This window comes from Artemia franciscana, chromosome 10, assembly GCF_032884065.1.
Source record: "Artemia franciscana chromosome 10, ASM3288406v1, whole genome shotgun sequence".
Classification (NCBI taxonomy): domain Eukaryota; kingdom Metazoa; phylum Arthropoda; class Branchiopoda; order Anostraca; family Artemiidae; genus Artemia; species Artemia franciscana.
The window spans coordinates 32,597,121-32,615,113 of record NC_088872.1 but is presented as its reverse complement, the minus strand read 5'-3'; the positions used below and the strand labels follow the sequence as shown (position 1 = coordinate 32,615,113).

At 36.0% G+C, this 17,993-nt stretch overlaps 2 protein-coding genes across 3 annotated transcripts in view; both read left to right on the top strand.

Moving 5' to 3' along the window:
* LOC136032087 (proclotting enzyme-like) overlaps nucleotides 1-12,458 on the top strand; it is a 44,208-nt gene extending 31,750 nt beyond the window's left edge. For both annotated transcript variants that reach the window (XM_065712223.1, XM_065712222.1), the window contains exons 4-6: nucleotides 2,573-2,847; nucleotides 5,208-5,347; nucleotides 11,070-12,458. In XM_065712223.1, the coding sequence (XP_065568295.1) occupies nucleotides 2,573-2,847; nucleotides 5,208-5,347; nucleotides 11,070-11,228 (574 nt within the window). In that variant the 3' untranslated portion in view covers nucleotides 11,229-12,458. The remainder of the gene's footprint in view (nucleotides 1-2,572; nucleotides 2,848-5,207; nucleotides 5,348-11,069) is intronic.
* Nucleotides 12,459-16,869: 4,411 nt separating this feature from the next.
* Nucleotides 16,870-17,993, top strand: part of LOC136032086 (succinate dehydrogenase [ubiquinone] flavoprotein subunit, mitochondrial-like) — a 29,307-nt gene continuing 28,183 nt past the window's right edge. The window contains exon 1 of the mRNA XM_065712221.1: nucleotides 16,870-17,082. Coding sequence (XP_065568293.1) covers nucleotides 16,993-17,082 — 90 coding nt within the window. The 5' untranslated portion in view covers nucleotides 16,870-16,992. The remainder of the gene's footprint in view (nucleotides 17,083-17,993) is intronic.

Genomic DNA, 17,993 nt, shown 5'->3' with positions numbered 1-17,993 from the left:
TGGGGGCGTAAGTCGTCCCCAAAGACATAGATATTAGGTTTTTTTTACTATGCTGAATAAAATGGCTATCTCAGAATTTTGATCCGGTGACTTGGGGAAAAAATAAGTGTAGGAGGGGGCCTAGGTGCCCTCCAATTTTTTGGTCACTTAAAATGGGCACTAGACCTTTCAATTTAACATTCTAGGACCACTGGGTCGATACGATCACCCCTGGGAAAAAAAAACAAAAAAAAACAAATAAACACGCATCCGTGATCTGTCTTGTGGCAAAAAATACTAAAATCCACATTTTTGTAGATAGGAGCTTGAAACTTCTAGTGTGAGGTTCTCTGATGTGCTAAATCTGATAGTATGATTTTCGTTAAGATTCTATGACTTTCAAGGGGTGTTTCTCCCTATTTTCTAAAATAAGGCAAATTTTCTCAGGCTCGTAACTTTTGATGGGTAAGTCTAAACTTAAGGAAACTTATATATTTAAAATCAGCATTAAAATTCAATTCTTTTGATGTAACTATTGCTATAAAAAATTCCGTTTTTTAGAGTTTTGGTTACTATTGAGCCGGGTCGCTCCTTACTACAGTTCGTTACCACGAACTGTTTGTCAGCTTTATACATACGTTTTATCATGGGTTAAGGTTCCTTCCTTATTATGATTCTTTGAAGATTTTCCTCTTCATTTTTAGGATCCAAATTTTGTTATTTTAAGGTAATTACAGTAAGGACCGAACTCTAGCCCTAGAAACGTGCTAAGACCGAGAGAACAGTCTGAAAAAATTAATAATAATTCTTTTATTTTGTAAGTTTTGTGTTTCAAGTATTTTTTTTAAGGGGTTAATACTAGACCAATAAGGGCAGGTAAAGCAAAGGACATTGGTAAATTGTCTGAGATACCGAAACTCCAAAATGAAAAAGAAAGAAAAATGGTGAAGATAAGTGACAGGGGAGTCAAAACGTGCCAAAATCGATAAATCATAGTTATGATAATTGGGTTTTGAGTTTCGACAACATGGATAAGGTTACCATGCTTACCATGTATTTGTTTAAAAAAAAGTTTTGGCAATGCGTATTTCATAATGATATGAATAAAGGGCCACGTATGTACGTAGGAGGAGGTATTCTCCAATATCCCCCCATCCCTGAAGATTCGGTATTGATCTTTATAATTTTTCCACGATTTCCTATATGTTTGTTTGGTTTGATCGATTTGGCGTTTTCTCACTACAATCATTGATGTCCACTTTTTAAATATACGATAAGGCTAGGACTCATTTTAAAGAAATGAACAAAAAGGCTTGAGGAAAATTATTCCAAATGGTGTGTGATCGCGCATCTAACCTTAATGAGAATTTTTTCTGATTCATGAGGTTTTTTATGGAAAGGCCCTATTTTGTGTCTCTTGTTCATATTTGATTTTAAGAACTTTTCCCACATAATAATTTCTCAAAGAAAAATAAAGAGCTCCATTAAACCAAAAATGAATAGAAACACAGTCAAATAATCGCCATTTTTCAGTTTCGTCGCCGATCCCTCGCACGGCTACGTGATAAGCTTATATATATTAACTCTCACTGTCGCTTGTCTTCTAACCGAGACTGTTGTCCCATTGAAGCAGCGTATTGATTTAAATTATTCTTCACTTCCCGTATTTTAATGTGATCTTTCGCATAGTTGCTTTTGTCTCGCAATATTTCTTCCAAGAGACCCATTAGGCTACGGGAAATTCAATAATTTAAAGGTTGTGCAAGGTATTCTCCAACAACTTCATTGGGGTATAAAAAAGTGCATTTGGCCATATGAAGGTGGTTCAAAATCACATTAAAGGGCTTTTGATAAATGTGCCGCACAACTGGCTTTGTGATAAAGTTTCCCAGCTACATTGAAGCTGAAAACATTACGACTATTCATTAGGTTTGATGCAACCACCGTGGGAAAAATACTATAAATCCATATAATTCTAACAAATTAAATTAATACATAGTTGTTCGTTTAAAGAGAGTATATATGTTCGTTATTCTTTTATTAAGTCATAAAGCGTCAAATAAACAATAACAATTGAGTTAAGAAAGTCTAGCGTGAATTTAGTTCCTTCTTCCGGTTACTGCATGAAAGAAACATTCATTTGCTAGGATTTGTTTTCTTCTGAAACTCATTGTTGCTTCTCTTCTAACGCCAGATTTCATCTACTATTCGCTGTATTCGCTTTGATACTTTATTTCAAGTGTCTTTTAGCAGCAGGTCTCGCTTGCACTTCATTTTCGTGCATCATTACCTCAGAATTTTCTACATGCCGTTTTCAATAGCTGTTTGTATTCATTCATAACCTGTGTTTCAACGCATATGCCTTCTGAAATAGCTAAAATTGGCATAATATCATTTTACTATTTAGTTTCAAGCAATAGGGTGGGAAATCGGCAATTCCAGTTGAATTGAAAAATTTTGTTGTGGATTTCGGATTTTTTGTAGGTTTTCTAATCGCATGGGACATGATCAGTAATGTCACTGTCATAATCGAATAATTATCTCTTTGGTCAAAATGTCAAACTTCACAATTTCAATTACTATCTACTTTTAGATTTGATACTTCTCAATTCAGTGTTGAACTAGGAAGAACAAATCTTATAACAGGAGACACTTCGAAAATGCAGTCTTACAAAGTTAAAGAAGTTCGGGTCCATCCCAATTTCAGAGCTCACGGCTTTTATAATGACGTTGCAATATTTACACTTGATGGCAAAGCCAAATACACAGATTATGTGAGACCCGTTTGCCTCCCTTCTACCGAAGATGATGAATTTTCACTTGTTGGGGAAATTCCAACTGTTACAGGATTTGGAGCAACTGATTATGGTAATATATTTCTTTTTTTTACTTTTTCTTATACGTCACTAGACTTTAGTCTAGCATTTGTTGAAAACTACATAAAGTCATCTTGTTTATGCTTATACCAAGCTGAAGGAAGCAGAAGTAGACAAAGTCTCATGGGTCAATCTAAAAGATAGATTATCCTAGTTTGTTGTACTTCCCGTCCATCGTTTCCCTATTAGCATATAATGCCTCATCACCCCCTCCCATGAAATTCTATATTCAGTTCCAAGTCCTTCGTTATTGACTTTTCTCACCTCATTCGGAGATAACCTAATTTTCGTTTGGCCTCAGTTTGGATGGCCAAAAGCACTACCTTTGGCCCTCTGTCAGCGTGGCCTAGCAAGCATAACCTTTCTTTTATTTTAGCTCTAAAACATGGAATTTAATAACATATTTTGAGCAAGTTATTGTTTGACATTCAGTCAGTCAAAGGGACACCAAAATCTGTCCGTAGACAATCCCCCTGGAAAATGTCTCACAAAACTCTCTCAGTCTTTTCAGACACCCATGTTTAAGTGCTATACTTTACTACCGGCATTGATGTAGCTTAAAATATTCTAGTCTTCTTTCGCTGACGTATCTTCTTATTCTTACAAATATTTTTAATCTGTAAAAAAAAACACCCTGGGCCTTTGATATTCTCCTTTCTATATCTTCACTGCGTTCACCACTGCCCTGCCCTGAGAATACTGCCCAGGTTTTTGAAGCTATTTATTGATCGGTCTTCTCGCTACCCAACTCCATTCCTTCAGCCTCATTTATTCCCAATATAAGCAACTTTGTCTTCTCAACATTAATATTCAATCTACTTTTGCATCCTGAACTCTAAAGACTTCTAAAAATTCATTTATCTTACTAAAAAAAAATTTGCAGGACACTAAAATCATCTACGTCCTCACAATTCATCTGTATCAATATATGTGCTTTCTGTTTCCCAAAATAATCCATACAAGCGGGAATAGGACACGATTCTACCTAACTCCTGATTCAACACCAATCGAAGTACTAACCTCACTTCCTACCTTAACCGCATGAGTTTTGTTCTCGTACATAGCCCTAATGGCTTCAATGTACCTATCTGCTATCATGGTTGCAGTGGCAGCTGCAACCTGGTAAAGAAGGAACATAGTAACCAAACTAACCATAGTGACCATAGTAACCGAAAATTACATAGTGCGTTAAAAATCTGGCAAGTTATATCATACAAGGATAGGACCTTCGCTAAGAATCACCTAAAAAACAATGCTTTTTATCATCTGAAACAAATGCCTGTTCATAATCTATAAAACTGAGGATTAAAAAGGTTTTATGATTCAGACACTTCTCAATGATTTATCTAAGGGTAAAAATTTAGTTGACGAATCCCCATCCGATCTTAAGATTACACTGTTGTTCTCTCAGAACTTTGTCCGCAAGATCTTTTAGTTTGATAAGTGTCATTATGCTATGTGATTTGCTTTCTACAGAAATCGAAGCGATATAACGGGGAGGTTTTTTCCAACAAAACACAGGCAGTTAAAGGCCATAGATTTATAAATTGTCCATCAAGGAGGGGTCCCTTAGACCAGTTTTGTGTAAGTCTTTGCATATCACATGAGCCTTTGCATATCAGCCTTCCTTAAAAATGAAGATATAGAACTGAAGCTTAGTCTGTGATTGTGTGACGACTAGACAATCTACCATATTTTTTTCCAGGAAAGGGGCTGACTGTCAAGTTGATCAAGTCTCAGAAAAGTGCTTATCATTGTCTGTACAACAGCGCAGATTTGGTATAGAGCAGTGAGTAAATATAATAGAAGACAATTTAGTTCAACCTTTGTTCTAATTTTGTCCTTTTTTATTCACATCACGAACGATAAAGTAAATGCTGAAACAATATCATTCCAATAGCAGTCAAATCTAAGACCTACTTAATGCAAAGCCCATTACAAGCAGTTTGTATATTCCCGAATCGAAATTACGCCTAAAACCAAACATAACCATTGACATATATGGCTTTCTTGTTTCTTCTTCTTTTGTGTTACTTAGTTTTGTGTACATAGTAACGTTTTGTGTAATCAGTAATAGGTGTAAAACTCGTAGGAGCATGGGGGAAAATCTTCAATACTGCTTACCCCCGGCGGGAGCCATGGGGACTGGCTACTCCATGATCAACTTTCATTTTTTTAAAACCATAGTGTATCAATTAGGTCAAGTATCAGGTCGATCCTTGAATATAAATACGTATAAATTTAAAGAACAGGATAAATTTCATTGTGGAGCAATACGAATAAAAGTCATTGATCTGTCAAGGCATTGTTGCACTTATAATCTTGTTAATAATACGTATTGTTTTCTTGCAGGTGGTCGTGAAAGTAATATACTTCGAGAAGTGCAGATTCCGGTTTGGCGAAACGAAGATTGCGACAGGGCATATATTCAACCCATAACCGACATTTTTGTATGTGCTGGCTACGCTGATGGGGGAAAAGATGCATGCCAGGTAGCTAGCATAAATTCACGGTGCCATAAATTAAAAAAAAGTTTTATTCACTGAAAGTAAGGAGCAATATTAAAACTTAAAATAAACAGAAATTATTCCGTGCATGAGGGGATCTACCCCCTCCTAAATCCCTCGCTCGTTACATTAATGTTTTTTTTAGTGCTTTAAAAGCTTCTTATTCTAATTCAACAGTCCTTGTGTGTCAGCTGTCATTCTTAAAGAATTGGGACAAAGGTCCAACTTTGGTGTAAAGAGTGAGGGGCTGAGGAGGGTAGAGCCCCTCCTCAAATGCTGAATTTTTTCGTTTGTTTTGATTTTTGATTCTGCTACTTACTTTCAACCGAAAAATGTTTTTTTTATGAATATTTAATTTCAGATCTTTCTCTCAAATTACACCCAAACCTAACTAAGATGTGATGAGGGCTACTGGCCCCGTAAACCTCCAATGTATATATCAATAACTGCAAATTAAACGGTAGTGTCCCCTTTTTTAGCTGTTCTGTTTAAGAATTAAAATGTTGGACTGCACTTGAAGTTTCAGACAAAATTAGAATATTTGGTCAAAATTTTCGATGAAATGTAGTTTTTTTAACAAGTTCTAAAAATTATTTTTACTACAGAATTCCTGGTGGACGGAAAGGGGTATTACTGTTCATGGAAATTATGCTTGACTTATGATCTTTTCCACAACTAAAGCCTTTGCGACGTCTACATTGGGTTTTGTTATGTTTGAATACATAGTATATACATGTTTAAATACATTGAAACATTTTGTATAAATAGGAAAAGAGAAATATTACAATTAAAATCAAAGACAACATAACTCGTGGTAGAACTCTCCGAGTCTCTCTTCCCCCCCCCCCACACCCAGCAAATTTCTTGGCGAGGCCCCTGATACTCTGCTTCGCCTAAACCATATCTATGCTTGTAGACATGTGAATATAATATTTTATGCTAAATAGAGAAAAAATGTCGCAATGGAAAGGGTATAATCTCTCCTCCCCATGCCAATAATAAAGGTGTAGGCCAAAAATATTCCCGGGAATCAAGGAAAAAAAGACTCATTCTATATTTATCTGGAGGCTCAATAAAAGTGAAGACATTTAGGTATTAAAATACACTTTTTGATGCAACTGCCTTCCCGCCTAGAAAATGAACCATTGCCCCTCCTTCGTAATAGCTGATGCGCATTTACACAACACTGCAAATCAGTTTAGTAAAATCAGGCTTTAAAAGTAATTTCAGAAATATTTTTCTGCGATAAGAAGGCAGGTATCCCCTTGCAACACCTTTATTCAGGCCTCGTTTAACTGAATTTCTAACCTCCCTCTTTGTACCCCTTACTGTATTTACTGAAGGCTCATGGTGAGTTAGACAATATATGCATTGACACGTACTCTTTTAAGCACCTGGAACCTCCCTGGAACCTGGAACCCCTCCTCTGTCTAAATTTAGACTAGTTGCCCCTTATTCATGCTAGCTGATGCGCAATTATACTAAATAAATTATACTGAAGTAAGGAGCGACCCGGCTCAATAGTAACCAAAACTCTAAAAAGTGGAATTTTCATATCAATAGTTACATCAAAAGAATCGCATTTTAATGCTGATTTTAAATCTATAAGTTTTATCACGATTAGTCTTACCCATCAAAAGTTTAGAGCCTAAGAAAATTTGCCTCATTTTAGAAAATAGGGGGAAAACCCGCTAAAAGTCATACAATCGTAACGAAAATCACACCATCAGATTCAACGTATCGGAAAACCACATTGTTGAAGTTTCAAGCTCCTTTCTATAAAAAATGTGGAATTTCGCATTTTTTGCCAGAAGACAAATCACGGATGCGTGTTTATTTGTTTTTTGTTTTTGTTTTTTTTTCCAAGGGTGATCGTATCGATTCATTGGTCCTAGAATGTTGCAAAAGGGCTCATTCTAACTGACATTAAAAGTTCTAGTGCCCTTTTTAAGTGACCAAAAAATTGGAGGGCACCTAGGCCCCCTCCCACGCTCATTTTTCCCCAAAGTCACCGTATCAAAATTCTGAGATAGCTATTTTATTCCCCATAGTCGAAAATCCTAATAACTATGTCTTTGGGGACCACTTACTCCCCCGCAGTCCCCGTGGGAGGGGCTGCAAGTTACAAACTTTGACCTGTATTTACACATAGTAATGGTTACTGGGAAGTGTGCAGACGTTTTCAGGGGGATGTTTTTGATTTGGGGGGAGAGTTGAGTGGGGGGGTTACGTGGGAGGATCTTTCCATGGAGGAACTTCTTATGGCGGAAGAGACTTTCAATGAAGGAGGCGCTGGATTTTCTAGCATTATTTAAAAAAACAATGAAAAAATAAATATGAAAAGTTTTTTCTGCTGAAAGTGAGGAGCAGGATTAAAACTTAAAACAAACAGAAATTATTGCGCATATGAGGGGTTTACCTCCTCATAATACCTTGCTCTTTACGCTAAAGTAATTTTAGGAATTTCAACTATATATTCTACGGCCTTTGTTATTCAGGGGTCATTCTTAAGGAATTGGGACATAATTTAAGCTGTTGTGTAAAGAGCGAGGTATCGACGAGGGGTGAACCCCCTCCTCATATACGCAATAAAAACATACGAATGTTTGTTACAACATGGTACATTTGTTGCATTTGTTACAACAAGATGTTTGTTACGCAAGTTAATTCGTAAGTTACGTATACTTTTTACTAATGAAAACGCTGTTAAAAAAAAGTTCTAGTCGTCTTTTTAAGTAATGAAAAAATTTGAGGGCAGCTAGGCCTCCTCCCTCACTCCTTTTTTCTCAAAATCTTCCGAATAAAACTATGAGAAAATTTTAGCCAAAAAAAAATATACAAATTTCGTTTAATTATTTATGTGCGGAGAGCCAAGATCAAAACATGCATTAATTCAAAAACGTCCAGAAATTAAATAAAAAAACAAGTTTTTTTTAAATGAAAGTAAGGAGCAACATTAAAACTTAAAACAAACAGAAATTACTCCTTATATGAAAGGGGCCTTTCCTCCTCAACGCCCAGCTCTTTACGCTAAAGTTTTTTACTGTTTTAAAAAGTAGAGTTAAGAGAAAGAGTCCTGAATCCTAAAAAGGATCCTTACAGCATTCTTGTTTGATTTTACAGCCATATGTCAAAAGAGTAGGGCAGGAATTACTAACGTATCATTAATTAGCTGTTGGTCAGTAAATCAAAGCTGACTTCCCTCCGGGCTACATAAATATAGAAAGAGTTTTACTATCTTTTAAAACTGTGACTATGATTTGAGCAGGACCATCAAGAAATGTGGGAGGAGGTCAAGATTTCCTAAGTATAAGCTTTAAAAGGTCCAGCTACGAGGTTATCTATTTTTATTTTTAGAAATTTACCATACAAAGTTTAGACTTGTTTTGTTTTATAAAATAATTTTTAAAATTGAATTGCAAAGAAGTTTTCCACCAGAATCCAGTAGTCGCTGATTTTGAGTATGTTCCATTTCCATCCGAAATTTAAAAAAAACATAAAAATTGCTCAAAACCAGTCCAGAACTACTTATATGCCATCAAATATAGAACAATAGCGTGATTATTGTTCTATACAAACTCTAGTTTGTAGTTTGCGCTCGTTTTGGATGTATTGTGTTGACGAAATCGTCAAGTGACACCAGGAGTTAGTAAGAACTTGCATCACTGCATTCAAGGCACAAGATAATTTGAATTTACCTGATTAAAAAAAAACTAATGAAAAAAACACTAGTTCTAGCGTGCTATGTATGCTTTATATATATATATATATATATATATATATATATATATATATATATATATATATATATATATATATATATATATATATATATATATATATATATATATAGATATATATATATATATATATATAAATAAGTTGTCTGTGTGTTATGTCTGTCGAGTGACGTCATGTCGTCATGTCGTCATGAAGTTAGTTGTCGTCATGTTTGTTTTGACGATGACGTCATTAAAGGTATTTAAGAAATTCGTTCAAAGACAAATTTTTAATTGTAAGAAGATCGTGGACGGAAAAATGTTTAATTGTAAAATGACTGAAGAACCTACAATGGCAACAGCCGAGGAAGCTGCTCAAAGAATCTATGTCAAAAAACTTGCTGCTGATAGAGAAAGTAAGAAAAGAAAGCGTGCCGAGGAATCACAAGAACAGCAAGAAAACAGGCTTGCGGCTGATAGAGAAAGTAAGAACAGAAAGCGTGCCGAGGAATCACAAGAGCAACGTGACAACAGGCTTGCGGCTTCAAGAGATAATGCCAGATTAGGAATGTGCAATTTCCGTCAACGAAGGCGTGTCGAGGAACTACCAGAGCAACGCGAAACCAGACTTGCTGCTAAAAGAGAAAGTGAAAAAAGAAGGCGTGCCGAGGAATCACAAGAGCAACGTGAAAGCAGGCTTGCGGCTTCAAGAGATAATGCCAAAAGAAAGCGTGCCGAGGAATCACAAGAGCAACGTGAAAATTATCGCATGGCGTTCAGGTACAGCCCAGTCGATGATTATAGTAGATGTATTCAAATCGGGACTATGTCTAAAATTTGTCCCTACTGTAAACCCTTTAAATTTAATGGTGAAACAATGGAATGTATTGCGCCTCAGGAAAAGTTAAACTTCCTCAACTGGCTGCACCAGACTTTGAAGACTGCTTACTGGAACTACGTCAGAATCTAAGCGTTTTTTTTTTTTTATCAAAAATCAGAAAATATAACTCCTGTTTCCAAATGACGTCCTTTGGTGCATTAATACAAAAGAAAAAAAAACTAAAAAAGGGGAAAACTACAAAAAAAACTAAAAAGAAAATACTAAAAAAAACTAAAAAGCTAAAAAACTAAAAAAATGTAAAAAACTAAAAACTAAAAAAGAAAAAAACTATAAAAAAAACTAAAAAAAAAGGTAAAAACTACAAAAAAAAACTAAAAAAAACTAAAAAAAACTAAAAACTGAAAAAGAAAAAAAAGTAAAAAAAGGAAAAAAACTGAAAAATAAAGAAGAAAAAGAAAACTATAGACCGGGACACAAGGAATATAAATGACGACCGGGACACTCAAAGAGAAATCACAGACTGGGACACTGGGACACAAATAACGACCGGGAGATATACAGGACGACCGGGACACTCAGAGATAAATTACAGACCGGGAAACAAATGACGACCGGGACACCGGGACACAGGGAATATAAATGACGACCGGGACGCTCAAAGAGAAATTGCAGACTGGGACACTGGGACACAAATGACGACCGGGATACTGGGAATATAAATGACGACCAGGACACAGGGACACAACTACAAGGGGGATGCCGGGGGCACAGGGGGATATATAAATGACGACGGGGACACAGGGAATGTTCGATTAGCAATCACCATCAAGAAAGCTCATCAACTCGAACTAGGTTTCGCATTGTAGCTGCATTTTGCCAATTTGACTGGCAATTGCTGCGTGGGTAAAAATAGCGTCTTTTTACTTGGTTTATCACTGTGTGGATTCCTGCGAAAGCACCAAGCATTGTGTTCTTTGTTTGACTTTATCTTTTCTTGTTATACACGATGTTCCTATAGCAAGGTTTGGGGCTTTCACAGTTTAGCTAATGCAGTGTGTGATAATGACGTGTGTATAATAAAATTCCATGTCAGTTGAATGTAAAGGCTAATCTATTCTCCAATTTAATTAAAACATTTACTTTTCAGGGAGATTCTGGTGGCCCTCTGCAGCTTTATAAAAATGGTAACTGGGTACAAATTGGGCTAGTTTCATTTGGTAATAAATGTGCTGAGCCAGGATATCCAGGAGTTTACACAAGGCTAACAAAGTTCGCTAGATGGATTGAAGCAAACTCTATCCCATAGATTCGTTATTTCTCATGTAGTTTGAAAAGGTCTTTGCAATTACTTAAAAGGTTAATTTAGCTCTTTTAAATATGTTGCATAAAACTATAATATGCTTTCTTTTATTTTCAACAAATTTGAAGAATTTTATCTCGTTGATACTTGCGTAATGAGTGAGACTTATTCTCATAAGTTTCTTAATGGTTGGTTATAATGACATTGTTTTGTTGTAATATTTTTTACATGATGTTGTGATAACAGTGAGTTTTTCACTATAATATCATTTAGATACAAAGTACTTAAAGTGAAGCTTCTTCTTTGGTTCTGGTTCGATTCTGCTCAGGGACTAAAGTCGGGGGAGTAGCTTGCTACTTCTGGTACTAAAGAAATTCAAAGGTATCTAACTGGGTGGCACCTGCTAATCCCTTACCCTAAGACAATGAACTGTACAGATTCTAGGGCTGTATCCTCATGTACTTAGGGTACTAGTGGCTGTTGGAACGTGTTATGGGGACGAGGGCTTAGGCAAATACTCTTTGAGAAAGATTTCTGCGATGTTTTGTGTAACTTAAAAATTGTTCGTATAATTCGGCCATTTACGTACAGTCTTCGAGGTTAACTCCTCTTCCCTCAGAAATACATCCACCCACAAAACAAGTCCTGTGTATGTGCCAGTCGGTGAAATCAATATTAATAATAATGGTACGCTAGAAAAACTAAAGTATATACATGTCAAAAATTTGGGGATTTTTTAAACTGTTGTCGTATTTGAACTAAAAAAAGCCTCAAAAATTCATTCATTTGGCTATGACTTTAATCTAGGATTGCACTCAAACCGTCTGCGTAATTCAGGTCAGTATTTGCTCTAAAAGCTCTGTAAATATACATGCTATTATTATATCTATGTAATATTGTTTCCTCGTATACAAGAAACAGAGAGCTGTAATCCCGATTTTAGTTACCTTTGAATTTTAGAGCGCCATAATTAAAAAGAGCCTCTATTGGTTTCAGATCACGAAGGGCACAGACCCTGTACTTAGTAACCGATTTTTATTAGGACTGATGCGTGGCGTGATATTATAGGGCTTAATTTAATTTTGAAGTAAGTGCAAAGACAAGCCTGATTCAAAACGAAGTTTATAGCTAAGTCTTCAACTATCTAGGCTTTTTTGCGCTGGCGTATTTGGGAGAGTGTTTGCCATATATTTTATTACGTTTTTATAATTTATTAAATAAATATATATATTTATAGTTGTTCCTCTGGTCTTCAATTCCGTTCAGGTTGTGTTATTTTTTTCAATTCTAACAGTAGAATTTTAATTATCATTGTCTGTATACAAATCAGCATTTTTTGTAAATTATTTTGAGAATAAAGGGGCCACGAATGGATGCATCGATATTAGCTATTAGCAGAGAAATAGGATCTAACTGAAAGCACGCTACTTGCATCACTTTCTCACTAGGCTTTGATAAAATGGTATCAACTGCATTTCCCATAGAAGGGAAATACAAAAAAGGAAAAAAAAACTTTTTCGCAAGGGTTACATGGACTGCTGTTTTAATTTCGGAATAAATTACTCGAACGCTAGTTTGATTAAAAAAAAAAAAAAAAAAAAAAAAAAAAAAAAAAAAAAAAAAAAAAAAAAAAACCTTTATTTACCAATATAAAAAAGTATTCATCCAAAACAAAATTACATACTGAAATTAAATATCATATCTTTTTTGAAGTGTCTAGCTCTGAAGCAGGGGCGGATACTGAATTAATGTTTGGGGTGCATCAACAACACTAGGGTTCCCACGATGGTTTTCACACCCCTATGAACCTGTATTAGTGCACTTTTTACCTTCTCGAGGGGAGGGCAAGCACTCCTAAAACCACACCCTGGATCTGACTCTCTTCTGAAGGTGAACTTCACGACTTGTCGCAATATTATTCATAGGTAGATACCCGGAATGCACTTATAGACGTTACATATTGAAAAATCAGATCTTTAATCGCGATTCGTTCTAGCTGAGTGGTATATCAAAGTAATTATTTATGATTATAAATGTTCTTTTTTATTATCTTGGAAAACCAATTTATTGTGTTTTTATTCGTAATGAATTATCTTAAGATCTTTACTGTATTTTCGGGCTAAGTGTAAAGCATTGAGTTGCACACGACTTTACTGTTTAGCTTACAGATGAAAACGCTTAAAGGGTTTTACTCTCTGGGTCGGATTCGTTGATTCGATATCCTTTGGTTGGTATGTAGAAACTAAAGCCTAAAATCATAGATCCCATCCAGTTGTATTAAATAGGTAGCTTTTTTCCGTGAATTATGAACATTTGTAGAATTATTCACAGAGTCCTTATGTTTATGGTGTTCTATTTTTCTGAGATATATGGATAAATATTTAAAGCCATACCTATTTTATCCATGTTTATTTTTTCTTCGTCTGTGTAATTAAATGTTTCTTGAGAGTTAAGATGGGCTGCCAAGTATAGCAAAAAATCTACTTTTCTTTTTCATTATAGTTTTTCTTCTATTAGCATTTTTGCTTTTACTGCCTATTCCGATTCAGGTGCCAGGCTTCTTTTAGTTTATCATCACATCTATAGCGATTTTTCAAAAAAAAATTTCACTTTGGGGGATAAATAGAAGTCACTAGGGCTTGATCTGGACTCTAGGGTGGATACTCAAAGACTCTCTGCGTTAACTGCTGACGCAAGTGTCTTGTCAATGCGACTCAGTGAGGACAAGTATTGTCATCGAGGAGTACAACACTGCTGGTCAGTAATCCGTTCCTTTTATTTTGGATAGCCCTGGAAATTCAGCATAAAATCTGATAGTGGGCCTCTCTATTTATAATCTCGCCTTTAGCGTGTCGTCACAGAGCAAATGTCCTTACGATTCGAAAACACCGTAGCCAAAACCTCTCTGGTGCTCATAATTTGTTTGAATTTCTTCTTAGGAATGCAAATGGTGTCATTCTATTAATTAGCGCTTTGCTTATATGATATAAAAGCTCAACACCATCCTTTTTATGCAGGTCAAGGAAAGTCAATGAAGCTCTCACTCATCTGTTTTTGTGTTCTTCTGCCAATATACAAGGAGCTCACCTTACGGAAGCATTTTTGTAATCTAGTTCACCAATGACAATTTCGTATAAGACAGTTCTTGAAATCACGGACAACATTGAGTGAAGCCTGTCAGTTTCAAATAACTTATCCTCTTGAGTTTTCGTGTCAATTCTTCCTTTGAGTTTATCCATCACAACCAATGGTGCAGCTAGGGGAAGGGACTGGAGGATTTTGTCGGTACATTCCTTACATACTTTCAAACTCAAAACCCTAGCTTCACCCCTGGTCACCACAAAAGACCAGCCCGAGCGCATCGCATCATGTACATTCGTCTTTCCGCCTTTAAACACAAGTCAAACTCTTCCAACTGATGCGCTGTTTATCGCGTTTCCGTAAACCTCAGAGATTGCCTCAGATTAGCTACTCTTTTCTTGATTTACATATGAAGAGGTGATTGATTATATCGCACATTTTAAATTCACAAAGCACATCAATAGACAGCTATAGTGGGTTGTTCCTAGCTTCAGACAGAATTGAATACCGCTGTTGGGGCTTCCTGTCCCTTTCCATTCATTTTTCAGATAAATGACCTGTTTTCGGTATTAAATTGCTAAGATTTGCCTGTAATATAATTTTAATTACAATTCAAAGTTCCATTGCTAAGCCATTGATGTTGCAATAAGTAAACGTTCGGGCTAAAATCTATTTCTTTCTCCCTGGACTTGGCCATTGATAGTTAATGGTGTTCAAAAAGTGCTTGATTTTGAAGCTCTCATTTATAGGATTGGGCAGGGTCAATCTAGGGTCCACCCCTACACAAAGTTCTTTGTACAAAAGTGGTGATTTTGGCTTTAGTCCAATTTTCAGAGTTCGTATAGTTCGTTCCTAGACTGCAAAGTTTGTTTTCAGAGTTTATAGATATATGTTTTGTTGGAGTAACCTTTGGGAGAATATAAGCGAGTTATTTTCTATAACCGTGTAAGACTATTTTCCCTAACCAAGGCAGGGTAGGAAAATAGTTCGCGAGAAATATCTTTATTAGTATATCAACAGGGGGGTCAGTTTACCCTCCAAAGAGCTAACTAGAGATATAAGTAGGGACACAGGTTTTGGCACCCTGGTCCCGTAGCTTGGCCCTTTCTCGCTATATTCTAGTGAGACCACCGTCTCGCTAGAATATAGCGAGTATATAATAGCACTGATGTGGCGTTAGAGAGATCAAGTAGCTGATAGCCCTAAGGCATCCAATACGAACCGTGATGCCAGCGTTGACCCTCATAAATAGTGGTACCAGCTGTGGTTATGCATTATAATAAAGGTTTTCCAAAGGAAAAAGTGAGCATCTAGAATTCTCATTATCTTAGGAAATAAATTGAAAAAAAAACTCTTCAAAAAAAATTACCAAAGAAAGGTAAAGAGCCATGTTAAACTTAAGACCAGCAGAAATAAAGTCCTTTAATAATTCAGACTCGAAACGGCTAGAAATCAATACCGTAGGATAAATGAAATCTAGAGTTGGCAAAAAATAAACTAATCGACCATATCAAACATAAAGATATCAAATATTAACATATGTAAATAAATAAATCTTAAAAAGAGTATAAATTAAATTGAATAGTCAAGTTATACTTAAAACGAAAAAAAAAATTCTAAATACAGGAGTTTGGCTGCTATCTCCTTCTACCTCTCCTAACTGCAAAAAGTTCTGAACAAAATGACATTAGAAGATTTCTTTAATTATAACATTAAAAACAAGAGCTAAGAGCTCATATGGCACTTGTGACGAGGAAAGAAGAGCTAAGAGCCAAGAGCTCATATGGTATGAGCTCTAACAAAATTCTAAGAATCAATAGATTGATTTAAAAGGAAAATCAGAGGCTTGATGCCGGTCAGGATTTAAAATAAGAACTCTGAGTCACGATATCCTTCTAAATATCAAAATTTATTAAGATCCGATCACCCACTCGTAAGTTATAAATACCTCATTTTTTCTAATTTTTCCTCTCCCTTTAGCCCCCCAGTTGGTCGAATCTGGGAAAACGACTTTATCAAGTCAATTTGTGCAGCTCCCTGACGCGCCTACCGATTTTCATCGTCCTACCACGTCCAGAAGCACCAAACTCATCAAATCCCTAAACCCCTCCCCCCACCTCTCCCAAATAGAGCGAACACAGTAAGGTTACGTCAATCACGTATCAGGGACATTTGCTTATTCTATCCACCAAGCTTCATCCCGATTCCTCCGCTCCAAGTGTTTTCCAAGATTTCCCACTCCACCCCCCCCCCCGATGTCAGAAGATCTGGTCGGGATTTGAAACAAGAGCTTTGAGACATGAATTCTTTCTAAATATCAAATTTCATTAAGATCCGATCCCCTATTCGTAAGATAAAAATATCCCAATTTTCACGTTTTCCAAGAATTACGGTTTCCCCCCTCAAACTCCCCCCCCCAATGTCACAGGATCTGGTCGGAATTTAAAATTAGAGCTTTAAAGCACAAGATCCTTCTAAATAAAATGTAGACGTGCTTGTAAAAGTAAATATCTTCCAGGCTTGTTACTCAAAGACGCTCTCTTTAATTCATAAAATTAGATGGCACGGTAAAGCTTCTTTTTTGAGCTTGTAATTGGAAAATAATCAACAATTATATAACTTAAAAATTTGAGTTTTACTTTGATCTTTATTTTTGTGTCATTGAGTTGTTTGTCTTTGAACTAGAAGGATGTTAAAACTTGGGCGAACCTGTGCCACTTTGCTTAAAAAACAGGCAAACCAAGTGCAGGGATTTGCTCCTGTCTCTGGAACAATCATTGTAAGTAGCTTAGGTCCTAATCTAGTAGCCTAACTTTATGAGACTTTTGGAAAAGGATTTCTTTTTCTAACACTTCAAAAAAATGTTTTGTTACATAACTTAAATACTTTGCAAGGCTACAGGGTTGTTAAGATAGCCTAGGTTTGATGTAGACCTGTTTGTGTCTTTTATGCAATTTTCTAAGCCTTTGAAAAAGGGAAGGGCCAGAAATGGGATTGCGCACAAACACCTTCCTTGGGCTTTAGTTTAGGTTCTTAATTTGTTCTTGATTAGGCTATGTTGTTCCCCTTACACAACTTTTTTTCAAAATAGCTAAAGCCTCCTAATCTAGTATCCAACCAGTTTTGTCCTGAATTAAATAGAAACAATTTCTGAAGTTTAATTGGTATAGATATACATCTACCTATATGCAGTCCACCATATAAGGATACAAGTTAAATTACCTTAAATTGCAGCTTGGAGTGATAGGCCTATAAGGATTATCCATCCTTGTGATGCTCCATGAGAAAAAAAAGAATTCATTTGGTGTAGATTGTGGCTGTTAGATTAGACTCTTGTGGAGGACTCTGCAGCTTCCCAATTGTAAAGGAACTCCTGGCAGAGCCATTCCCTATCAAGGTGGGACTTGAACATGTCAATTGAAGTAGCAGAAACTGTTTCTTCAGAGAGCTGGTTCCACATATTGATGATTCTTTGGCTGAAGAAGTGGCTTCTATGTCTACTCGTGGAACACTGCATGGAGAGCTTCAAAGAATGTCCTCTAGTACCAGAATGCAAGGGCTGTGCAAAGAGACTGGGAAGGGTATTTTTAGAGAGGATTTTTTTGGTTAAAATAATGTCACCCCTTTTCTGTCAGTATGTCAGTGTTGGTAGCTTCAAACGACATAGTCTTTCTTTGTATAGAAATTTAT